Below are 27,700 nucleotides of genomic sequence, written 5' to 3'. Positions count from 1 at the left end.
CTACACTACCCACCCTCAGCTACCCCCACCTTCTACTCTACCGCCCTACCCACCTTCAGCTACCTCTAATCTTCTCTACTAACACCACCTGCCTCTACCCACCCCACCTTTCAGCTAACCCAGCATCGAACCTCTATTGCTCTACCCACCTGATCAGTCCTCCAACTTCTACCACCCACCTCACCACCCACCCTTCCACCCCACCTTCTACCGCTCTTACCCACCTCAGCCCACCCACCCTGTCTCCACCTTAATCTACCGTTTCTGCTCTTACCCAATTACCCCAGCTACACCCACCCCAGCCAATCCTCTACTACCCACCTCTACCAATCTCTACTTTCACACCCTCACCTGAGCAGTCCTCCAACTTCTACCGTTCTACCCACCCTCAGCTACCCCGTCACCACCTCAGCCAATTCCACCAATCTTCTGTACTTTCACCTCACCTTATCAGTAACTTCTACTAACCCAGCCACCCCACCTCTATTGCCCTCTACCCACTCTTAACCCACCTTCTATTGATCAGTCCTCCAACTCTCTACTTCACACCACCCACCCCAGCTTACCCCCACCTTCTGCTACTCACTCTCTACCCACCTCAGCTACCCCACCTTCTACTGCTCTACCCACCCCCCACCTTTCTACTGCACCCACCTCAGTTACCCCACCTTCTACTGCTCTACCCACCCCCCACCTTCTACCGCTACACCCAACCTCACCTCCATCCCAGTCCCCACCTTCTACTACCCTACCCACCCTTCAGCCCCCCACCTTCTACTGCTCTACCCTCAGCTACCCCACCTTCTACTCTTCTCTGTCTCTATCCCACCTTCACCTTCCAGCTACCCCACCTTCTACTGCTCTACCCACCTCAGCTACCCCCACCTTTCTACTCTTCTACCCACCTCAATTTACTACAGTCCTACCCACTTCTACTACTCCCCATCTTTCTACTCTTATACCCACCTCATCACCCCCACCTTCTATTGTTTCTCCCACCCACCCTCAGCTACCCCAATCTTATTGCCCACCCACCTGCTACCCCACCTTCTACCCACCCACCCTGATCAGTCCCCACTTCCTACCACACTACCCACCTCCACCCCACCTTCTACTGCTCTACCCACCTCAGCTACCCCACCTTCTACTGTTTCTACCCACCTGATCAGTCCTCCAACTTCTACCGCTCTCTCACCCACCCTCAGCTACCCCACCTTTCATTGCTCTACCCACCCTCAGCTACCCCACCTTCTACAACACTACCCACCTGATCAGTCCCCCACTTCTACCACACTACCCACCCTCAGCCAATCCTTAATCTTCTACTGCTCTACCCACCCCAGCTACCCCACCTTTCTACTGATCTACCCACCCTCAGCTACCCCATCTCTACTGTTCTACCCACCTCAGCTACCCCACCTTCTACTGCTCTACCCACCTCAGCCACCCCACCTTCTACTGCTCTTCCCACCTCAGCTACCCCACCTTCTACAACACTACCCACCTGATCAGTCCCCCACTTTCTACTACACTACCCATCTCAGTTACCCCACCTTCTACTGCTCTAACCACATCAGCTACCCCACCTTCTACTGCTCTACCCACCTGATCAGTCCTCCAACTTCTACTGCTCTACCCACCTCAGCTACCCCACCTTCTATTGCTCTACCCACCTCACCTACCCCACCTTCTACAACACTACCCACCTGATCAGTCCCCCACTTCTACTACACTACCCACCTCAGCTACCCCACCTTCTACTGCTCTACCCACCTCAGCTACCCCACCTTCTACTGCTCTACCCACCTCAGCCACCCCACCTTCTACTGCTCTACCCACCTCAGCTACCCCACCTTCTACTACACTACCCACCTGATCAGTCCTCCAACTTCTACTGCTCTACCCACCTCAGCTACCCCACCTTCTACTGCTCTACCCACCTCAGCTACCCCACCTTCTACTACACTACTCACCTGATCAGTCCTCCAACTTCTACTGCTCTACCCACCTCAGCTACCTCACCTTCTATTGCTCTACCCACCTCAGCTGTCCCACCTTCTATTGCTCTACGCACCTGATCAGTCCCCACTTCCTACTACACTACCCACCTCAGCTACCCCACCTTCTACTGCTCTACCCACCTCAGCCACCCCACCTTCTACTGCTCTACCCACCTCAGCCACCCCACCTTCTACTGCTCTACCCACCTCAGCTACCCCACCTTCTACTACACTACCCACCTGATCAGTCCTCTACCTTCTACTGCTCTACCCACCTCAGCTACCCCACCTTCTATTGCTCTACCCACCTGAGCTGTCCCACCTTCTATTGCTCTACCCACCTGAGCTGTCCCCGTCTCCACCTAGTTCCTGCAGTTTCTGCTGCACATCCTGTGCCAGATCTCGCAGCCTTGACTTCTCAGACTGTTGCTCTGTGACAAACTCTGACACAGCCCGGGCTGTAGATTCACTCTGTGTTTCATTTCGGAGCTTCATCGTACACTCCAGAATAGTACTGTATTTCTCCATACCTCTGAAGAATGATGATCAGATTTTACCTCAAAGCTGTGATACACAATAAATAATATTTGTCTAGTAGTACCCCTGAAAGAGGAAGTGTACAGTCAGAATTGATAATTGTAACTACTGATTGTATATTTGAAATACTCATCCTATGTCACGTTATGCTCTTTCACTTGTTTTTATGACCTTGGAGTTGAACAACCTGAAACAAACTTCTCAGCTTACGCCTCACACGAACACATCCAAGCTCCAACTATTGCTGCCAGTCACTAAAGCTCATGCAAAGCGTGCAACTTGCTCTGATCGACCATGTGACTCCCAACTATCTTCACTCTCTTGACTAAGTGCCAGAACCATCCAAATATTCTGCAAGGTCTTTTACACTCTAAGGTCTTTTACACTCCCAAGGTCGTAAAAACAAGAACCTCATAACATAAGACAGGATTTTTAAAATTCAGCTTTAAATATATCACCTTTTTTTGGTAAAATATACGTTTATTTCTCACATATAAAACAGAATGGGGAGGGAATATTTTTCAAAATCAAAGTGAGGGTTAAAGAGGATGTACATATATATCTCCCGCTGGCATGCAGAGCATTAAAACAGCTGACTGCAAACTAAGACACAAGAACCAAATGCCTGTACATCATCTGGTGAAATGGGTCAAATAATTGTGTTATCTCATTTAATTACTACAAGCATGTATTTTCCAGTGTATGTTGACAAATGTTTACATGTAAACACTGTACAGCAGTCATGTCTGTATATACAGTACTTACCTGTTGGTGATGCTACGCACAACATCCTTGAGTTTGTCCACACTGGCAGGTGTCTGATGGAGGGTCACTATGACAGGAGGTAAAGCAAGTTCCCTCAGCAACAGATCAGAGTACCTGGAAACAAGTACTGTAATGTGTTAACCACAGTCAAATATACCCTGATAGTTCTATCAGCAACAGATCAGAGTACCTGGAAACAAGTACTGTAATGTGTTAACCACAGTCAAATATACCCTGATAGTTCTATCAGCAACAGATCAGAGTACCTGGAAACAAGTACTGTAATGTGTTAACACAATTAAATATACCCTGATAGTTCCCTCAGCAACAGATCAGAGTACCTGGAAACAAGTACTGTAATGTGTTAACCACAGTCAAATATACCCTGATAGTTCTATCAGCAACAGATCAGAGTACCTGGAAACAAGTACTGTAATGTGCTAACCACAGTCAAATATACCCTGATAGTTCTATCAGCAACAGATCAGAGTGCCTGGAAACAAGTACTGTAATGTGTTAACACAATTAAATATACCCTGATAGTTCCCTCAGCAACAGATCAGAGTACCTGGAAACAAGTACTGTAATGTGTTAACCACAGTCAAATATACCCTGATAGTTCTATCAGCAACAGATCAGAGTACCTGGAAACAGGTACTGTAATGTGTTAACACAATTAAATATACCCTGATAGTTCTATCAGCAACAGATCAGAGTACCTGGAAACAGGTACTGTAATGTGTTAACACAATTAAATATACCCTGATAGTTCTATCAGCAACAGATCAGAGTACCTGGAAACAAGTACTGTAATGTGTTAACACAATTAAATATACCCTGATAGTTCTATCAGCAACAGATCAGAGTACCTGGAAACAGGTACTGTAATGTGTTAACACAATTAAATATACCCTGAAGTTCTACAACAGTCAAAGTATACACAAGTACTGTAATGTGTTCTATCAAATATACAATAGATCTATCAGCAACAGATCAGAGTACCTGGTAACAAGTAATGTGTGTTAACACAATTAAATATACCCTGATAGTTCTATCAGCAACAGATCAGAGTACCTGGAAACAAGTAATGTGTTAACACAATTAAATGATAGTAACAGATCAGATTGGAAACAAAATATACCCTGATATCAGTTCTATCAGCAACAGATCAGAGTACCTGGAAACAAGTACTACTGTAAATGTGTTAACCACAGTCAAATATACCCTGATAGTTCTATCAGCAACAGATCAGAGTACCTGGAAACAAGTACTGTAATGTGTCAAATATACCCTGATAGTTCTATCAGCAACAATCAGAGTACCTGGAAACATACCCTGTGTTAACCAGTTCTATACCCTGATAGTTCATCACAGATCAGAGTACCTGGAAACAAGAAACAATGTGTTAACCACAGTCAAATATACCCTGATAGTTCTATCAGCAACAGATCAGATACCTGGAAACAAAGTACTGTAATGTGTTAACTGTCAAATATACCCGACATAGTTCTATCAGCAACAGATCAGAGTACCTGGAAACAAGTACTGTAACAGTGTTAACCACAGTCAAATATGATAGTTCTATCAGCAACAGATCAAGTACCTGGAAACAAGTATAATGTGTTAACACAATTAAATATACCCTGATAGTTCTATCAGCAACAGATCAGAGTACCTGGAAACAAGTACTGTAATGTGTTAACCACAGTCAAATATACCCTGATAGTTCTATCAGCAACAGATCAGAGTACCTGGAAACAAGTACTGTAATGTGTTAACCACAGTCAAATATACCCTGATAGTTCTATCAGCAACAGATCAGAGTACCTGGAAACAAGTACTGTAACGTGTTAACCACAGTCAAATATACCCTGATAGTTCTATCAGCAACAGATCAGAGTACCTGGAAACAAGTACTGTAATGTGTTAACCACAGTCAAATATACCCTGATAGTTCTATCAGCAACAGATCAGAGTACCTGGAAACAAGTACTGTAATGTGTTAACCACAGTCAAATATACCCTGATAGTTCTATCAGCAACAGATCAGAGTACCTGGAAACAGGTACTGTAATGTGTTAACCACAGTCAAATATACCCTGATAGTTCTATCAGCAACAGATCAGAGTACCTGGAAACAAGTACTGTAATGTGTTAACCACAATTAAATATACCCTGATAGTTCTATCAGCAACAGATCAGAGTACCTGGAAACAAGTACTGTAATGTGTTAACCACAGTCAAATATACCCTGATAGTTCTATCAGCAACAGATCAGAGTACCTGGAAACAAGTACTGTACCTGGAAACAAGTATGTGTTAACACAATTAAATATACCCTGATAGTTCTATCAGCAACAGATCAGAGTACCTGGAAACAGGTACTGTAATGTGTTAACCACAGTCAAATATACCCTGATAGTTCTATCAGCAACAGATCAGAGTACCTGGAAACAAGTACTGTAATGTGTTAACACAATTAAATATACCCTGATAGTTCTATCAGCAACAGATCAGAGTACCTGAAAACAAGTACTGTAATGTGTTAACACAGTCAAATATACCCTGATAGTTCTATCAGCAACAGATCAGAGTACCTGGAAACAAGTACTGTAATGTGCTAACCACAGTCAAATATACACTGACAGTTCTATCAGCAACAGATCAGAGTACCTGGAAACAAGTACTGTAATGTGTTAACACAATTAAATATACCCTGATAGTTCTATCAGCAACAGATCAGTACATCCAGGAACAAGTACTGTAATGTGTTAACACAATTAAATATACCCTGATAGTTCTATCAGCAACAGATCAGAGTACCTGGAAACAGGTACTGTAACGTGTTAACACAATTAAATATACCCTGATAGTTCTATCAGCAACAGATCAGAGTACCTGGAAACAAGTACTGTAATGTGTTAACCACAGTCAAATATACCCTGATAGTTCTATCAGCAACAGATCAGAGTACCTGGAAACAAGTACTGTAATGTGTTAACCCAATTAAATATACCCTGATAGTTCTATCAGCAACAGATCAGTACATCCGGAAACAAGTACTGTAATGTGTTAACACAATTAAATATACCCTGATAGTTCTATCAGCAACAGATGAGAGTACCTGGAAACAAGTACTGTAATGTGTTAACACAATTAAATATACCCTGATAGTTCTATCAGCAACAGATCAGAGTACCTGGAAACAAGTACTGTAATGTGCTAACCACAGTCAATTATACCCTGATAGTTCTATCAGCAACAGATCAGAGTACCTGGAAACAAGTACTGTAATGTGTTAACACAATTAAACATACCCTGATAGTTCTATCAGCAACAGATCAGAGTACCTGGAAACAAGTACTGTAATGTGTTAACCACAGTCAAATATACCCTGATAGTTCTATCAGCAACAGATCAGAGTACCTGGAAACAGGTACTGTAACGTGTTAACACAATTAAATATACCCTGATAGTTCTATCAGCAACAGATCAGAGTACCTGGAAACAGGTACTGTAATGTGTTAACCACAGTCAAATATACCCTGATAGTTCTATTCTGAGAATCTACCAACAAACGCTGATGTGCTGTGTGCGCTACCTGAATGATGCCACCATGTTGTTGTAGCCGAAGTACTGGTTGTGGTCCTGATGCAGGGAGTGAGTACACGGCTCCGCACTGGCCCGTCCCGTCTGCAAAACTGCACACCATGGAAGCGCAACTCCAAGTACTTGGCAAAGGATAGGTTCCAGGTATCCACGGTGATAGGGACAACTGGAGTCACCTACATAGACAATGAACAACAATCACAGATGACTCATTGGATATGCATGAAGACACACACCTGCTTACACCACAACACTACTACAGGACACACACCTGCTTACACCACAACACCACAACAGGACACACACCTGCTTACACCACAACACTACTACAGGACACACACCTGCTTACACCACAACACTACTACAGGACACACACCTGCTTACACAACACCACAACAGGACACACACCTGCTTACACCACAACACTACTACAGGACACACACCTGCTTACACCACAACACTACTACAGGACACACACCTGCTTACACCACAACACTACTACAGGACACACACCTGTTTACACCACAACAGGACACACACCTGCTTACACCACAACACCACAACAGGACACACACCTGCTTACACCACAACACTACTACAGGACACACACCTGCTTACACCACAACACTACTACAGGACACACACCTGTTTACACCACAACACTACTACAGGACACACACCTGCTTACACCACAACACTACTACAGGACACACACCTGCTTACACCACAACACTACTACAGGACACACACCTGCTTACACCACAACACTTCAACAGGACACACACCTGCTTACACCACAACACTACTACAGGACACACACCTGCTTACACCACAACACTACTACAGGACACACACCTGCTTACACCACAACACCACAACAGGACACACACCTGCTTACACCACAACACTACTACAGGACACACACCTGCTTACACCACAACACTACTACAGGACACACACCTGCTTACACCACAACACTACTACAGGACACACACCTGCTTACACCACAACACTAATACAGGACACACACCTGCTTACACCACAACACCACAACAGGGCACACACCTGCTTACACCACAACACTACTACAGGACACACACCTGCTTACACCACAACACTACTACAGGACACACACCTGCTTACACCACAACACCACAACAGGACACACACCTGTTTACACCACAACACTACTACAGGACACACACCTGCTTACACCACAACACTACTACAGGACAAACACCTGCTTACACCACAACACTACTACAGGACATACACCTGCTTACAACACAACACTACTACAGGACACACACCTGCTTACACCACAACACTACTACAGGACACACACCTGCTTACACCTCAACACTACTACAGGACACACACCTGCTTACACCACAACACTACTACAGGACACACACCTGCTCACACCTCAACACTACTACAGGACACACACCTGCTTACACCACAACACTACTACAGGACACACACCTGTTTACACCTCAACACTACTACAGGACACACACCTGCTTACACCACAACACTACTACAGGACACACACCTGCTCACACCTCAACACTACTACAGGACACACACCTGCTTACACCACAACACTACTACAGGACACACACCTGTTTACACCGGCAGCACCAGCTCCACATCAAGATATTGTTCTGGCCACCAGCAATCACTGAGTCCAGTTTTTTCAAGACGACGTTGAGGTAGCCCTTGTCATGAGCAAATCGGCGTATGTGATGAATCATGGGCGTGTCACATGACACAGATGGACAGGAGTAGGATTTCCTGAAGTAAGGTAGTTTGGAGTGAGTGAGTGACAGAGTGTGTGTGGTAAACCCACAGAAATGCTTCCAGTGATAATCAACAGTACATGTGTTGACAGTGTCGGAGTATAAGTATCTGGGAACCTTCATTGACTCTAAGCTGAACTGGAACTCTAACACTAAAGCCCTATACAAAAAGTGTCAACAACGTCTTCATCTCATGCATAAACTGAGATCTTTTAATGTTAACCCATTTGTGATGTCATCTTTTTATGCAGCATTTATTCAGAGTATTTTAACATTTTACTTCCATTGTTGATACGGGTCTCTCTCAGTTCATCTCAAATCTAAAATAGACAAAATTGTTAACACTAACAAGTAAAATCGCTGGAGTCGGATTTGAATGTTTATCATCAAGTATGAGCGGCAAATCGTGAATCAAGCTGTCAAAATTATATCTGACCCTACTCACTACTTAAATTCGGAATACAACCTCTTCCCTTCAGGCCGCCACTACAAAGTTTCAATTGTGAAAATTAAGAGAACCCGTACATCCTTTATTCCAAGTACCATATCTCTCTTAAAGGTCACATGCACTGTAAAACACAACTTTGCAGATTCTGATACCTTTTGGTATGGACTTACCGAAACAAATCATCAAAAATGCAAATTCAACTTAAAAAGTTGAAAAAAAACCGCGATGAAAAAAACCGCTCGAAATCAGATTTCAAACGATTCACTAATTCTCCCCCGCGTGCGCAGTGAAATAGGTTCGCGCAACTTGGAAGCGGGCTGTCCGGTGAATACTCGGTGAAGGCTTTGGTGTGAGCTATTTTCCTAATGTTTTGTTGATATCTCACAGGCGCGAGCTTTTTATATGTTATGACAGTAAATTAACTGTTTATATCATTTCATTTGTCTATTTCACCACACGTTCTTCTTACCGAGTCACTTTCTCAGTTCGATACTTAAAAGCAATGTCATTATTTAGCTTTGACAGAATTTCTAACTGTGATATAGATATGTCGTTGTCACAGACAAAACTCAATGTCTTGTTTTATTGACAACCGTGTGTCTGCCTGCCTGTCTGCTAATGACAATATTCAATACACAGCTGCTATCACTGACCACATGCAATTTGAACTTAACACCAATCAGGCTATACACCATAAACAAAACGCAATGATTTATGTTATGATGTCTGTTGATTGCAAAATGTTATACACAAAAAATGAGCATGTATTTACAAAACCCAACATCTCTATATATATGCACACACAATGAGCCGTGAGGGCATCTGCAAATGAACCAGCCGTTACACTTGAGTGCACACCCACCCGCTCTGACTGGGTTCGGTATCCCGGCTGCTTCGTTTCTTGGGAAGTAAACCCAAGTACACAATATTGCACTTTTGATTTGCGATTGTACGCTTATAATTTTGTTTACATGTTTTTTCATAACCAGCAATGTATATTATATGTCATGAATAAGTGATACTTGTGTTTTAATTATTTTTGATTTTTTGGTTGCATGTGACCTTTAAACAAATGTGAAGATACCTAAATCAACGAATTTATGTAAATATGTTTTGTATCTCTCTAATGTGTCAGTAGCTCTGCTGATGTAACACAAATTCCTGAAAAGGCATTAAAGTATTATTCTATTCTATTCTATTCTATTCTATTCTATTCTATTCTATTCTATTCTATTCTATTCTATTCTATTCTATCACAGCTCAGCTGGTAATGCACAGAACTATGTGGGTAGCTATGATGGTACCTGTCTAGATCTGCCTAACAACATCTCCAGCTGTCAAGGTAACAATGATACAATGATGCACAATCAACCAAGTCTCCAAGCATCCACTTGAACTACTTTAGTCACTTCTTCAGACAAGCAGTGAAGAGCTGAGAATCTATAACACAGATTCAGCAGCAGCTCATCGTGTTGAACAGCTGACTCACCTGAAACAGTATCGTTCGAGGAAGCCTCCTAGCGTTATATCGTTGTTACCGTAGAACTCCATCTTTACAACCCTGCAATGGACATATTGGCAGGTCATATAAAGATTTTGAATGTGACCTACATTGTGAGCAACTGAAACAGAATCACACTGAGAGGTTCAAACTCAGTAGTTCAAAACATAGCAAATCTCCACCAATTTTCACCTGTCAGTGTGACCAAACATTCCTGAAAAAAATGCTTATAAACATGGTAAATTACTCGTATCAGTATTTTCCACCATTCCTGAACTAGGCTGGAATTTCTGAGTTAATAATGAAATAATGAGTATATGCATCGTCTAATCAAAATCACATAACTAAGACATCCTGTGCAGATGACTGTCAATTGCAGGTTCTGCCAAGGATGAAATCTTCATAAATAGAGAAATCAGTGGACAAGTGGTAAAACCTACCATGGGTAGACACAAGGGTTGGGGTGATTGGCTGACTTATGAGAGTAGCTACTGAAGAGAACGGCCATCTTCTGGTGGTTAGCTGGGTCGAGACAGTCAATCTGTAACCACAGAAGGTACTAACAATATCAATCTCTAATAAACATAGGTTTAACCAAAGCTACTGACCTTTCCATGCAAGTAAACAGTAATTAGCTGGTTCAGTCATTAAGGTATGAGAAAAGCAAGATGGATCCAAAATTCTTCAACCAGCTTACAGCTTCCAACTGTGTCAAATGTTTTCACAGCTTACCTTCTTCTCCCAGAGAACTCCAGGTTTGTTTTTCTCATTTTCTGATTGTTCATCAAAGACTGCTTTACGCATCACATCTCTTTGTAAATCAACACGAGGATCAAGGGGAGGTAATACATTTATCCTTCCACCACGAGCTCGGAAATCAGCCAGTAGAGCCTGCAAATTAAAGTATATCTGTAACTGAAAGACCACCTCCGTGGTGTAGTGGTTAGAGCGTCCGCTCAGAGAGGGGAAGGTGGATGGTTCGATCCCCGACCGTGTCATACCAAAAGACGTTAAAATATGGTATTTGATGGTCCCTGCCTGGTGCTTGGCATTAATGGGTACAACAAGGACTGGTCGGCTCGGAGTCAGTATAATGTGTTTGTGTGGGGTATTCATGCTTCACTGTGGCATGGTATCTCAGTGGGCTAGCACGATAAAACCAGCTTTAGTCTGGGCTAGTACAAGCAGCCACCCATACACATACACACGCATGCATGTCGTCATATGAGCAAAATATTCTCAAGCACAACGTTAAACCCAGATTACATTCAGGATCAAGGAGTGAGTGAGTGAGTTTAGTTTACGCCGCACTCAGCAATATTCCAGCTAAATGGCAGCGGTCTGTAAATAATCGACTCTGGGCCGGACAATCCAGTGATCAACAGCATCAGCATCGATCTGCGCAATTGGAAACCGATGACATGTCTCAACCAAGTCAGCAGGCCTTACCACCCATTCCCGTTAGTCGCCTCTTACGACAAGCATGGGTTACTAAAGGCCATTATTCTAACCCGGACCTTCACAGGTTTCAGGATCAAGGAGATTATATATGTACATATTCATTATATAAATGAGTGTGACAGATGCAGTTATAAAAAATATAAAAGGTCTTCTTTACATCGAAAAGTCATATTTAATATAAAAACAGAAATCAGTATTTCACTCCTATGATAAATGTAAACCAATATTTTATGGGCCTTGGATGACGGAACTACTTTTGCCAATAGTTACCGCCCTCAGAAGTTGTCTCCCTTGGTTTGTCTGCTGACAACTGCCAGTGACACAGGGCAAGAACAGCTTGTATATCTAGCAGGCATTGTAAAGGCATTTGGCACATATGCCAGGAATATATGATGAGGTCAAACGCTTCCTTTCACTTTTATGCTACAAAACACTGACATCATGCTGTCTGTAGTGTTCTTATTTGACTTTCATTCAACAAACATCAAACTAAGCCAGCCATTGATCTTTGCCATGATTGCCGAGGTGTTGTTTAAATGTATTAATGAATGCCTCTGGGGCACCATAAAACAAAGCTTTGAACTTGTTATTCAAGTTTCTTGTTCTTCCAAAAACAGAACATCAGTGACAAATATTAAAAGTTAAAAACCTTACTCTGGCTCCCGACTAGACACCAACCTGTGTGGAGTTTTCATGTAATGGTGCTGTAAGCTGCTGCAAGATGAACGGATGAGCTTCGGTAATGTGAATGTTGGACTTGGGAGCATAGTGACTGGAGTAGTCGCTGTCATAATACTTCGACCTTGACCTTTGTCCTTGTTCACCTTCAAACAACTGTGACCAATAGATATCCTCTGGTAGGTATTTCCTCAATTCACACTTAGACCCATGTGCAGTTTCCAAATATGGAACTTTATATTTGTGATATGGTGATATTGACAAAACTAAACCTATCAAGGCTTTTTTAAACAGCCATTGTTTAGTCTGCTTGTGTTCCTGGAAGGACACTTTGCTGTCAAATATAGACTCATCTTTGCTGGTCTGATAACTGTGGAGTGGGTCACTCAAATCTGTCAACTCAGTCCTCTCCACTGACTGACGTTTACAGGAATCTTTACTCACACGCTTTGAATCAGAATCTTTTTCCGCTGAATGACCTTTCCTCAACACAACTTCCGAATTTTCTTCTTTTCCTTCATTCAACTTTACAGTTGATCTAGCACATTCACCAATGGCACAATTTTCTACATTTTTCCCCCCACGTTTTCCTTCCCCATCAATAATATGTTGATCTTGAGTTGGTTTGTCACCAGCCACTGACTGTGTGTTTTCCTCTTTGTCTTTCACCTTCTCTTGTGCAGTCTCCGTCTGCACTGGTTCTCGGATTGTTTGAGCAAGGTCAAAGTCATCCTGTGCCTGTATTTCGTCAGGGTTAGGTGGTGGAAGAGCAAATTCATCCATACAGTATGATATCTCCAGCAGAGAGTTGTAGGAGGTGTAGCTCATTATCTTCACGACCTCCTTCACCTGTAGCGGAATGAAGTAATCATGTACATGCATGAGTGAGTGAGTGAGTTTAGTTTTATGCCACACTCAGCAATATTCCAGCTATATGGCAGCGGTCTGTAAATAATCAAGTCTGGACCAGACAATCCAGTGATCAACAGCATCAGCATCGATCTACGCTATTTTGGGAACCGATGACATGTGTCAACCAAGTCAGCGAGCCTGACTGGGTTACTGAAGATCAATATTTTAACCCAGACCTTCACAGGTCGTACATGCATGTACAGTGCATAAAACACTTTATCAACACCAGAAGTATCATGGTTGTCGGCTCTAACTAAACCTAGAAACTACACTAATTTGGCTTTAAGAAAGGTTATAACAGTCGTTTAGCTTCTTATTCTAAGTTGCTCCAGCAAATTATTCAAATAAGAGTGAGTTACCTTCCTGAGTTCGTTTGTGGTGCCCCCTCTAAGACAGATGGTACAGCCCAGGTGTGTGGCACAGCCATCCATCACCACAACAGTCTTCAGGTCACCTGCAAATATGTCATGCTTAGACTGTTGCATAATGTATCAGAGACTTGAAGAAAACATCTGTGGTCATTTAACCAAAAGTGAAACCAGGGTGTTAAAGAAGACTATGTGAATGCTTCAGCAAACATTTCTCATCATATGTCAGTGAGTCAGTTACCATGGTTACTAGGTAAAATGATATAAACTATGATAGTAGCCATAGACATGAAAAAAGAGTTTTTATAAAATTACAGGCCAAATGAATGTAGCTTTCTCAAATGAGAGGTTTCAAATTCATTTTGATTTTCAAATTCAGACAGGTACTTTTTCTAATCCTCCACCAAAAATTGTAAGTTCATAAAATCTATAACCAAAAAGACCATGTCCACATCTGAAGTGTTTCCATTGTAAGAGTCGTGTGAAACTGTATGATATACCATTAGGCAGTAGATAGGGCTGGCACTTGAAGGAATGACAGAAGCCCAGCTTGGGACGGCTCACAAGTCCATCTATAGATGGCACAATGTCTGCCTGGGTGACCCGAGCCACTCTCTCCATCACAGACTGCAACACATCAACACAGGAGGGTAATATCCAAGATTATATAATTCTACACTGAATATCTAATAGAACCATGACTACAATCATTCTAGTTTTTATTATATGCTAAATTTGATTGATAGATGAAATGTGGGTGTCCCATGCTGACTTTAACAGAGTGCCACATTTTTATGTTGACATATTGGAGCTCATTGTCATGTTGGGTTCACTGTGCAGGGGTGGAATCAAAGACATACACAAGAAAGTTCACAAAAACAATGTTATTAAATACAAGATTTACTACTTCTCAGTGTTTACACCAGTTCATGCATGATGGTGTCTTTTGTCTTAGTAACTTGTCAAGTAATCTTCTGATTAGAAGTACAACACTGCTCATCCATAGAGTGAAGGTGCCCTGTAGAGTAACAGATATTGCACCGAAACACAGCACAAATCTGTTCAAAGGACCACCTCTCTCACAACACTTGAACCCATACAATTTGTCAGTGACCTGGCATATCTCATTTCGAATATGCTAATAATATTCTATTGAACTAAATGTTTCATGATTTACAAGTTTCCCATGTATCTAATTCTACTAACTATAAGAGTCCAAATCAGCCATAACATACCTATACCAATACTGACGTGAGGAACCGACCACAACCACGCTATCTACTAGATCTTCATGACAATGACACTTGATCATTAAATAAAGTAAGAATAAGGAATCTCCTGACTGAACGGTTTTGCCACCTACCTGTTTGACATTGAAGACCAAGGTGATGCCAACCTCCAGGAGGAATTCCTGCGCCAGTCTCGACACCGACTTCTCCACGATCAGCACACTGGGACGGAAAGCTGCAATCTTTGCAACACTGTTCTTCAGGAACTCCCTCTCCTACAAGTACCACACACAGCTGTAACACGTCAACACCCAGCATGGTACAAGTACCACACAGAGCTGTAACAAGTCAATACTCTGGATGGTACAAGTACCACACACAGCTGTAACAAGTCAACACCCAGCATGGTACAAGTACCACACACACTTGGAACAAGTCAACACCCAGAATGGTACAAGTACCACACGCAGCTGTAACAAGTCATCACTCTGAATGGAACAAGTACCACACACAGCTGTAACAAGTCATCACTCTGCATGGTACAAGTACCACACACAGCTGTAACAAGTCAACATCCAGTATGGTACAAGTACCACACACAGCTGTAACAAGTCATCACTCTGCATGGTACAAGTACCACACACAGCTGTAACAAGTCAACATCCAGTATGGTACAAGTACCACACACAGCTGTAACAAGTCAACATCCAGTATGGTACAAGTACCACACACAGCTGTAACAAGTCAACATCCAGTATGGTACAAGTACCACACACAGCTGTAACAAGTCACCACTGCATGGTACAAGTACCACACACAGCTGTAACGAGTCAACATCCAGTATGGTACAAGTACCACACACAGCTGTAACAAGTCAACACTGCATGGTACAAGTACCACACACAGCTGTAACGAGTCAACACTCTGCATAGTACAAGTACCACACACAGCTGTAACAAGTCAACATCCAGTATGGTACAAGTACCACACACAGCTGTAACAAATCATCACTCTGAATGGTACAAGTACCACACACAGCTGTAACAAGTCAACACTGCATGGTACAAGTACCACACACAGCTGTAACGAGTCAACACTCTGCATAGTACAAGTACCACACACAGCTGTAACAAGTCAACACCCTGCATGGTACAAGTACCACAAACAGCTGTAGCAAGTCTACACCAGCTGGGAGAACAACATGACAAAGAGTCTGACCTGCAGTATCTGAGGTTTTAGGGGTGACAACTTGTATATTTCTAATACGCCATACTACAAGTCAGCTGCTGGAGTCTGACCTGCAGTATCTGAGGTTTTAGGGGTGAACAACATGACAAAGAGTCTGACCTGCAGTATCTGAGGTTTTAGGGGTGACAACTTGTATATTTCTAATACTCCATACTACAAGTCAGCTGGCATACTACAAGACCTGCAGCTGGGTTTTAGGGGTGACAACTTGTATATTTCTAATACTCCATACTACAAGTCAGCTGGGAGAACAACATGACAAAGAGTCTGACCTGCAGTATCTGAGGTTTTAGGGGTGACAACTTGTATATTTCTAATACTCCATACTACAAGTCAGCTGGGAGAACAACATGACAAAGAGTCTGACCTGCAGTATCTGAGGTTTTAGGGGTGACAACTTGTATATTTCTAATACTCCATACTACAAGTCAGCTGGGAGAACAACATGACAAAGAGTCTGACCTGCAGTATCTGAGGTTCTAGGGGAGACAACTGGTATATTTCTAATACTCCATACTACAAGTCAGCTGGGAGAACAACATGACAAAGAGTCTGACCTGCAGTATCTGAGGTTTTAGGGGTGACAACTTGTATATTTCTAATACTCCATACTACAAGTCAGCTGGCAGAACAACATGACAAAGAGTCTGACCTGCAGTATCTGAGGTTTATATTTCTAATACTCCATACTACAAGTCAGCTGGCAGAACAACATGGGAACAACATGACAAAGAGTCTGACAATCTTGTGACAACTATTTCTAATACTCCATACTACAAGTCAGCTGGGAGAACAACATGACAAAGAGTCTGACCTGCAGTATCTGAGGTTTTAGGGGTGACAACTTGTATATTTCTAATACTCCATACTACAAGTCAGCTGGGAGAACAACATGACAAAGAGTCTGACCTGCAGTATCTGAGGTTTTAGGGGTGACAACTTGTATATTTCTAATACTCCATACTACAAGTCAGCTGGGAGAACAACATGACAAAGAGTCTGACCTGCAGTATCTGAGGTTCTAGGGGAGACAACTGGTATATTTCTAATACTAGTACTCCATACTACAAGCAGAGACCATATACTAGTAATAGAGGGACGGCCCTCTAGCCAGTGCGCAAAACCATCAGCGCTACGGCTTGTACTGCGCAGCCTATCCGGAAGCTGGCGAAAACGTGTGTTGACTTCAGTCATCGATTTCGCGTATTTTCATTGCAAAGGTAAGATTTGATTTTTTTCATGTATTCTCATGCATATACTTACATTTGCAACAGTGCATTAGAGGTGTATTAGGGGTGCTAAAGCATATATTTGTCTTTGTATTTGATGAATACTGTCATGTGTGCTCGTCGTTCTGTGAGAACAATGGCGGAGGTGTAAAATCGGCAAAAGTCCCGATTTTGATTTTCAATAACGGATACTAATTCTCAATGCAAATCCTTAGTTACCGGGTGTAATGAAAGAAAATAAGATAAAGATTTGTATAGGGGCATTTATAAGTCTGTGGCGTTCAAGGCCATTCCTTATTTTGGCTCGTGCAATGTGATGAAATATGATGTTTTCCTCAAATATTTTACTCCACAACACTTGATTTTCGCACGCTTTCACAAGAACAGCTTATTACTAGCATGTTTAAAATAAACATGTGAACATTCACGGCGATTTCCTCTTTTGCGTGGTACACTTTTTATATGGCTAAGATCGGTATTTTATTTTTATGATTTTTGGCGTAAACCCATATTTGCGTCCAGATACTGAACATTTCAATTATCATGTAGCAGACGACATAACATTCATTTTGTTCATTAATATAACGTGAATATATATTTAAATCATTCTACAAAAGTCTCATTCACCTAATCGTTTGAAAAAAGTACATATTTCCATTATTGTTCATTTTGATGATTATATTTTGGAAAAGGTCCTTATTTATCATGTAACAATTCATATATTTTTCTGTTATCATTATTCTTCCTACTGAAGTTAGAGTTATATTGCTATATATTATTATATTATTATACAGTACCAGCAGCCTGACTTTATGCAACAATGAATCAACATTTTATTTATATCATTACACTATTTATATAATAAATTATCATTTGTTTGGCAGATGCCCAGGAAAAGAAAGTTTTCATCGGCAGTCACTGGAAGGGCTACTCAAAGTGGGGTCCGAGACAACAAGGTGTCAGTTCTTCCTCTCTCTCTGACATTCTTATTCATCAGTTCAATCAACTGTTCTCGACGATTGCAGGTAAGTAATAATGGAAGTAAGAAATTCACAAATGATGTCTTTGAAAAAATGAGTAATTTTGTGTTGATATTTTGTAGTTATTGGTACTTGTATATCTGGTACCTGCAGAAATAAGTTTAAAATATCAAAGCAATTGTATAATCAAATATTAATATTGTTTCTTTTCTTATGTAAAAACAACGGTATAGTGTAAATTATTAAATACAATATTCCCATCTTGAGTAAGTAACTAGACCTTGTTTGAAAGAGCATTGGCAACCAACTATTGCATAATTTTAACAACTATTTAGAACACTTCAAATTTATTTTTTTAATATTAATATTGTGTAACTCCATTTTCAGTTCAAGAGATGCACTGTGGGACAAAGCATGGAAGTCATTCTTCATTGACCTCACCGATGAACCCACAGATACCCCATGCCTGGAAGAAGCGACAGATTCTGATGGTTGTTCGGCTGATGAATTCTTTGGGTTTATTTTACACAATTCACCAGTATCATCCGGACAACAATGTAGATGAATTTGTTAATGGCATCCTGCGATACCAGCAATATTTAACATTAAAAAAGGAGCTGTTTCAGCATGTAGATGAGCTTGGCAATTTTACAATTGCAAGAAACAAGCGTGAAAACATTACTATTGTGCAGTTTTATGACTGACGTAGGCTCAGTCCAGCTTTCAGTAGTCATCAAGCCATCCTTTACATCAGCAATATATGCACATCGACGTGACTTTGGCCCAAATCATGAATTCTGGATTGGTTTACCTGCATTTTTCTCCACTCTAAGAGTTATGAAGAAACTTTTATCAAAACTGTCTACATATCATGTTTGCGTTGGCAATTATGAAGACAGATTTGCAGACTTGATTCCAGTTGGTGCAGGCATAAGTGAAGGAGCTATTTCAACAATATCTGCCTAATAATTTAACATGTAATAAAGTACATGAGTAGAAATTATGGAAATTAAAATCCAATGTACAGTTCACTTCATGGATATCTAAAATATCTGTTAATGAAGTTATAATAAGATTGTGTTCAGATTTGTATGATTTTATGTTTTACATTCACAATCAGTCCTAAATGGACAACATTACTATGCAGGTTGTGTTGCAAGAAGTTTATAAGTTATCATCTTCCCTTATTTTATCATGACTACAATTAATATATTTTTCTGTTATCATTATTCTTCCTAATGAAGTTTGATTATGAGTTTACCTGGGCTTAGACAGTACCTACAGCCTGTCTTATGCAACAACAAAAATGAAAAATGAACTCATTATTCAACATTATATTTATACCATAAAATTATCATTTGTTTTGTAGATGCCCAGGAAAAAGAAAGTTTTCATCGGAAGGGCTACTCAAAGAGCCTACTATTAAGTACAATATTCCCATCTTGATTAAGTAGATATACCTTGTTTGAAAGAGCATTGGCAACCAACTATTGCATAATTTTAATTTCAAATTCAGTTTAGAGTTTATTTGCAACATTGAAATTCACATTTACTGTGTTTTTAATGAAAGAATATCTAAATGGTTGAATTTAGTAATACATGATTGTACATATAGATCTATGGTCCTATTCTACAATAAATACATTGTACATATAAGAACGTGTGATGTTGTGTTTTAATGTTATTGGTTGCATTTTCTTGCCAAGTTAAAGTTGACACTTTGCTGAAATTTTTTAATTGATAGGGTAATGTAGTACAGCCCATTTAACACATATATTTCATGGGCTCTCGAGGCAAGTGACTTTAGTATTTAGTGGCTTCCCTTTGAAAAAAAACAACAAGTGTCTCCATACGGCCCAAAGCATAATCACTGCTAGCCCCAAACTGGCATTATAAAAACATTAACGCTCTTGGAAAATGTGAAATCGTGTTTCGTTGGGACTATAAACTTTATAATAAACACCAGTCAGTCACAGGCCCTCGTGTCTTTCCGAGGATTCATGATTTTAATAATATTGTTTTTGAGATGACACCCCGACTCGAAATGCTTCACAGTACAATACATAATGACAAGGCCAGACACTTCTAGGGTGCACCCTACCCGACTGCGTTGCCGATCGCTACGCTACCATCGCATGCAATCGATTAAAACTTTATGTAAACATCGAGCAACACTCATGACACCTACCAATTCTTTATTGTTATTTCTGCAAGTCGATTGAAAACCAACTTTGACTCTCAACTAAACGATCTTGACACAAATGGATGACGATAGGTCCGCACACAAAAGGGGTGTGGTCGAAGCAAGTCCTCTGATTGGCTAACGCTTGCAAATCTGCACATTCTTTATAAATTCGCGGGAATTTTTACTTTCATCGACTGCTTGACCACACCCTCGTTTTGTGCCAACGAATACTTGCAAGTAAATCTTGAGATTAGCCATGTGATGATACGTTTAGCGAGCATTGGGGAAATTGGCAACTGTAATGTTAAAACTGCCTTTACCTGACTGGGTTAGTTTGATTTTTGTATTTTTGGTTTATATTCTCTGTCCTGTCGTAGTCTGTGAATTCTCCAAGTAAGTATCGAGGTCCAAGTCGGAATCATCCCAGTGAATGAATTAAGTCGTCCATGGCCATGCCGAATGTTGAAACAAATATTCCAGGCTTATGACGACACGCATTTCGCGAATGATACATGTTCTGCGAAGTTGTCAGTAGACATGTGCAAATGAGAGATAGGATAAAAATTAAGATTATTGTAATCAGTTTAATGGAGCTGTCCATGTAATGCTTAACTGTCAAACGCAGCCGGTGAAATCCCGCTAAGGGAATGAACTCTCGGCCCGGATATTACGCAATATTGTTTACGTGGTTACCAGAGTGCTCATTTGCGAATGTCTGCGCATTTGTTGCGCATGTGTACCGGTAGAGGGAAGTTAGCAGCAGGGTGTCGATGTGTATCAGTTACATGCCAGGCTGTAGCGCTGATGGTTAGTGATATACTGTTGGGGAGGGCCGTCCCTCTATTATATGGTCTCTGCTACAAGTCAGCTGGCAGAACAACATGACAAATAGTCTGACCTGCAGTATCTGAGGTTCCAGGGAGGAGAACTTGTTTTCCACTCTCTGGTACTCGATGGCTCCCTTCAGGAGGAGGATCTGGGGGTTTGGAATCTGCTGCTGCATCTTCTTGTGGGCGATGTTCTTGGTAAACACTACACCATGCAGCATGAACGTGTCCTGTTTAAGATCCCCAGGAATCTGAAGCAGAAATTTCTTGTAATGTGCATAAAGTTGTTTCTTGTGCACCATATTCACAAGTTCCTTGACCATTATACAGTGAGAGTTACATAAATATGATTAGTGAACAGCATTTAGAAGTGATACATATAAGAGGTGAGAATTTATAGATGTCAACTTCTTTATGACAAGGAACGCATTGTTTCAGAGTATATTCCTCATTCACCTGCTGAGAGAGTAAGAAAATACTCCTCATAATAAACCTTTTAAATGTGATCATGTATATCAGTGTGAAAAATAGGACAGAAAACCTAGAAATCTTCGGAGTCACTATGATGTATCAATACATCACTTGCAGGCCACACTTTAGTCTTCAGTAAAAATGTGAACAAACACGATACAACCTTCATCCTTGGCAACTTATATCCACAGAGGCTGAATTAGTTAGATGAGTCGTACATCTTCATCTATTATGAAAGACACATGGCAAATTTACTGAAAATGAAAGTAAGAAAACCTGTTACCACATAACAACATACAGCTCAGTGTTGACAATGGCAGAACCTGCTGTATGTGTTCTCACCTTCTTGATGTGGATGTACTTCCTTATGTCGGGGTCATCTCCCTCAGCCTGGACATCCGGGCGCACGAAGCGACTGACCTGGAGGATGATGTACGAGATGACCTGCTGCCAGCCCAGGGACAGTCCATGGTGACTAAGCAACTGCTTCAACAGAGCTTCCCACATCTCCGTGTGTGCCTTGCTGGATACAGACAGGACAGGGTTATCACATCAGCCCCATAAACACACAATACACCAGCCTGGTGATGTCAGGGTGAAGTCATCTACAGAAGTCTTGACTCTCACATTTTAGCAGATAACTCACATAGATTACTGCTGAGGTTAATCATGAGTTCTATGCTCAACTTCTTGGGCAGTATTCAACCCCAGCTACCTAAGATGTGCTATAAGGTTAACAGTCATCTCATCCTATTGGGTAGTACCGGTTGTACAAAGCCAGAATAACTTGTCTAAGGATTATATCACATCCTGACACAACACTTATCCCTGAGTTGAAAGCAAGGACTGAGATCTGCAGCATTAATAACCAGAGACAATTAGATTAGTCCTTGCTAACTGAACATCCCTTTCACTAGTCGCTGATAACTTGTCTCAACCAGATGCTAGCATTTAAAGTTCCCAGAATCCAGTTCCCAGTAGATATCTGATATATGAGACCTGGAGGATCAGGATCTCAAGTTGGTCGAAAAGCAACACATTGCACTAAACAATACCTCAGAATATTTACAAACAATGACAGAATGAGACACAAGAGAAATATCCGGCAAACACTGAGCAGTAGCACGTCATGTTCCAAATGCATGAGCATGAAAACACTGACAAGAGTTGGGGAGTCTCTGTATCAACAAGAGCTTAACAATTAGTCAAGATTGCTTATGACATCCTTACTCACCAAGAGTAACAGTACCAACCTGAGACGTTCATAAGCCAGTTTCTCTCCATTTTCTTCCCTGAGCTGGTCAGCGTTCCTCCATCCGTGGGGACAGGTGATAGTGTCAGCTGAGGCAGGGATGGACTTCCCCACAAACAGGGAACCTGGCACACACACAGACAGTTAGTGACAGGAACTCATATTGTCAATGCGGATGATGCAGGTCTAATTACGAGGAATACCACGTTATTTTAGAAGACCAATATAGATGAGAGGATGATGGGGTGCTACAGTCAGCAACAGGGTGTCCTTGGGTTACAGGCTGAATGGTTTGTACACATGACCCAAGTTCAATGACTTGTGTATGAAGAAATACATTTGTGTGTCATTTAAAGTAACACAACTGCTCAGTAAGATAGTCAGATTGTTCAAGAAGTATATACTGACTGACTGAGTTTGGTTTTACGCCGCTTTTAGCAATATTCAAGCAACATCATGGCAGGTCAAGAAGTATATAATATAATCAGTTTCTCATATATGCTAATAGGCAACCACATCAGCCATTACCCCCATCGCAATATTAAAGATCTCAAGATTAACCACATATCCAAGAGATCTTCCATTCCATGAGCTTTATGCCTTTTCCAGTACAAATTAGTCTGAAAGGACAGCAATCCCAGGTATCAATACTTCCAAGATACGCCAGGATGTCCTATTACAGGCATGATATCAACGTCTGTACTTCAGTTTCCACAGATACCTTTGAGAAAGTCATCTGACAGCCCAGTGCTTGGTAGAGGTTCATCTGACGACCCGTCTCGGGCCACGGCTGCTACTACAACAAACATGGAAGTGTGTCATGAAACATGCTGTAACAAATTGATTTCAGAATTTTCATGCTGACACAAAATCTTGTAAGTTTTAAAGTTATGAAGGACAACTTACATTTTGACAGGTCATTGGGCACACTACCGCTGTCTGAGCGTTCACTGACATAGAAGATGGCTCGAGAGCCAGACTCAGAAGAAATGCTTTTCCTCTGGTCAGAGTCAGTTGTGCTTGACCGCTGGTCCTCCCCCACGGATGCTGAAAAGAGGTGAACTATGATCATTAGGCTGTCTAAGGGCATATTTAGGCCAAACAGATATGGAAACAAATAGGTCAAAATAACATACAAAATGGAATATTTTCATCAATAATTGTAAAATCTAGGTCCACCTACAGTCATCCCTGTCTATGGACTCGATCTCCTTGAACCACAGCGGTTCACTGCTGGCAGCTGTCTCCCCGACAGTGGTCTGACTCTGGGCTTGGAGTGTGGAATCCACCAGGCCTGCATGTTCCCCTGGCTTGTACAGGCAGAAGTCATCCTGGAACACCAGCAGCTGACTGGATACAGGCTCCAGGTAGTTGGCAAACACCAGGGCTTGACCAATAGCCACTGCCTGGTCCCTGGAAGCAGCATGGCAGAGTTGCTGTCTTTACCAAACTTAATTGATCAATGTAAGAATCAAACATTACATTAAAAATATAGGAGTGTTGACTTTTATCCTGCCTTGCTTGGATATATTCCATTTCGCATATCTCACTTTAATAAACACAAAATAAAGTAAAAACACCAATATGTAAATTAAATCATGAATATTTTATTCTAGTGATCATGAAGAATGAGCTGAGTTCATGAAGGAATATGTTTCAATTCATTGAATACCAAAATGAATCATAACAGCCCAAATATACACCACAAACGCTTGAGTCAGTTGAGCAGTCTGCTTCCCTGTAACAAGTCAGGGCAGGGTCTGTGACCTCTGGACAATGGTCAAACTTGACGAATGTGTAATAGCATGGTATGAGAACCATGAGCCACCCCCATTCTGGACCTCAGTAACGGAAACTGACAGAATCTATGGTGTGGTGATGACATGCAGGCATACTGCTAGCTATTCTCATTTCCCAGCAGAGAGTGCATTCCAATAACATTGGATCTTTAGCAAAGTATCAATGGGTTCCTAAATTTCTGACTAAGGTAAAGAATGTCTTGAGATAATCAAGATCTGCCTGATGCTGATCCATAGAGGATTTCGCAACAATATGTGATCACACTTCCAGTCCAAACAACAAAGCAGCCCGAACAGTGGAAGCATCATCACCACCACCACCAAAGCAAACACTGGCCCACGAGAGGAAGGTCATTGTGCTACAGCAGAACTCTAACCATATCTCAGGGATCGAGAGAAAGGATGCAAAGATTGGCTATAACTACCTTTACAAAGTGGTAAACACAATCACCGCTAGGCTACACTAATACCTCTACGAGATGGAAGAAGATTACAAACCTGTTAGCAGCCTTGTCATTTGTGAGAAGCCAGTTGACAAGTTCTTTACCCACAATACATTTGTGATATGTCCGAAGACGAACTCGGTGACTCTGCATTTCTACACCACTCACAAGGTCGTTCATCTGTCGCCATAATTCACGTAACTGTATAGAGTCCTGGGAAAACATGGTAGCAGTCAGCAAACAAACATGTGCGTAATGTTCAAAACTAAATATTCTCATAGCGTCGATTCAACAAGATTAGAATACTGAATGAAATTTTGAAAAGTACTACTGCAGTTCACCCATGCCTGTAGTTTGCACCTGACCTGGATGAGTATCTTGCTCTCTCGCAGAAGGGATTCTTGTATGGAGAAGTCTGCCTGTGGAGTCAGGTCGAAGGGAACGTTCTTCTGTACACAAGCTGTCCCTGTATCCTGGGGGCTCACAGATCTACATAAAAACATGCATAGGAGTAATATTTCACAGAAGGCAACAAGAATAAACTTCAAAAACAGATATGGTCACTCATTCCAGAGACACCAGAACACACAGGCAATCATTATGGAGTACTAGAACACCAGGCAATCATTATGGAGTATTAGAACACCAGGCAATCATTATGGAGTACTAGAACACCAGGCACTCATTATGGAGTACTAGAACACCAGGCACTCATTATAGAGTACTAGAAATCCCAGATGCTCATTATGGAGTACTAGAACACCAGACGCTCATTATGAAGTACTAGAAAACCAGGCAAACATTATGGAGTACTAGAAAACCCACACACTCATTATAGAGTACTAGAACACCAGGCAAACATTATGGAGTACTAGAACACCAGGCAAACATTATGGAGTACTAGAAAACCCAGACGCTCATTATGAAGTACTAGAAAACCCAGACGCTCATTATAGACTACTAGAACACCAGGCACTCATTATGAAGTACTAGAACACAAGGCAATCATTATGTAGTACTAGAACACCAGGCAATCATTATAGAGTACTAGAAATCCCAGACGCTCATTATGGAGTACTAGAACACCAGGCAATCATTATAGAGTACTAAAACACCAGGCAATCATTATAGAGTACTAGAACACCAGGAAATCATTATAGAGTACTAGAACACCAGGCAAACATTATAGAGTACTAGAACACCCAGGCACTCATTATGGAGTACTAGAACACCAGGCAATCATTATAGAGTACTAGAAAACCAGGCAATCATTATAGAGTACTAGAAAACCCAAATGCTAATTATGGAGTACAAGAACACCAGGAACTCATTATGAAGTACTAAAACACCAGACGCTCATTATAGAGTACTAGAACACCAGACGCTCATTATAGAGTACTAGAACACCAGACGCTCATTATAGAGTACTAGAACACCAGACGCTCATTATAGAGTACTAGAACACCAGACGCTCATTATAGAGTACTAGAACACCAGACTCTCATTATAGAGTTCTAGAACACCAGACGCTCATTATGGAGTACTGGAATGCCAGGCAAACATTATGAAGTACTAGAACACCCAGGCACTCATTATGAAGTACTAAAACACCCAGGCAAACATAATGGAGTACTAGAACACCAGGCACTCATTATGGAGTACAAGAACACCCAGGCAAACATGATGCAGTACTAGAACACCAGACGCTCATTATAGAGTACTACAAAAGCCAGACGCTCATTATTAAGTACTAGAACACCAGGCAAACATTATGGAGTACTAGAACACCAGGCAAACATTATGGAGTACTAGAAAACCCAGACGCTCATTTTGAAGTACTAGAACACCAGGTAAACATTATGGAGTACTAGAAAACCCAGACGCTCATTATGAAGTACTAGAACACCAGACAAACATTATGGAGTACTAGAAAACTCAGATGCTCATTATGAAGTA

The 27,700-nt window shown here is 41.4% G+C and overlaps 1 protein-coding gene and 1 long non-coding RNA gene across 2 annotated transcripts in view; one reads left to right on the top strand and one right to left on the bottom strand.

Moving 5' to 3' along the window:
- The window catches only part of LOC124253975 (1-phosphatidylinositol 3-phosphate 5-kinase-like), a 101,482-nt gene that overhangs the window by 51,958 nt on the left and 21,824 nt on the right, over positions 1 to 27,700 (bottom strand). Inside the window, 20 exon segments of the mRNA XM_046687829.1 lie at positions 2,342 to 2,532; positions 3,303 to 3,416; positions 6,904 to 6,992; positions 6,995 to 7,087; positions 8,537 to 8,708; positions 10,651 to 10,722; positions 11,103 to 11,203; positions 11,395 to 11,553; positions 12,802 to 13,650; positions 14,073 to 14,167; positions 14,582 to 14,708; positions 15,445 to 15,585; positions 21,851 to 22,030; positions 22,593 to 22,773; positions 23,504 to 23,627; positions 24,224 to 24,298; positions 24,409 to 24,549; positions 24,686 to 24,915; positions 25,800 to 25,957; positions 26,110 to 26,233. Of these exon segments, the coding sequence (XP_046543785.1) occupies positions 2,342 to 2,532; positions 3,303 to 3,416; positions 6,904 to 6,992; positions 6,995 to 7,087; positions 8,537 to 8,708; positions 10,651 to 10,722; positions 11,103 to 11,203; positions 11,395 to 11,553; positions 12,802 to 13,650; positions 14,073 to 14,167; positions 14,582 to 14,708; positions 15,445 to 15,585; positions 21,851 to 22,030; positions 22,593 to 22,773; positions 23,504 to 23,627; positions 24,224 to 24,298; positions 24,409 to 24,549; positions 24,686 to 24,915; positions 25,800 to 25,957; positions 26,110 to 26,233 (3,416 nt within the window).
- Positions 18,685 to 19,846, top strand: LOC124253945. Its single transcript, XR_006892350.1, has 2 exons — positions 18,685 to 18,812; positions 19,155 to 19,846. It is a non-coding gene; the product is annotated as an uncharacterized LOC124253945 (long non-coding RNA).

This window comes from Haliotis rubra, unplaced genomic scaffold (genome assembly GCF_003918875.1).
Source record: "Haliotis rubra isolate DU_JTF1 unplaced genomic scaffold, ASM391887v1 Scf56, whole genome shotgun sequence".
NCBI classification, from domain to species: Eukaryota; Metazoa; Mollusca; class Gastropoda; order Lepetellida; family Haliotidae; genus Haliotis; species Haliotis rubra.
Note: the sequence above shows the minus strand (reverse complement) of the source record. Positions and strands in the feature narration are given on the sequence as shown.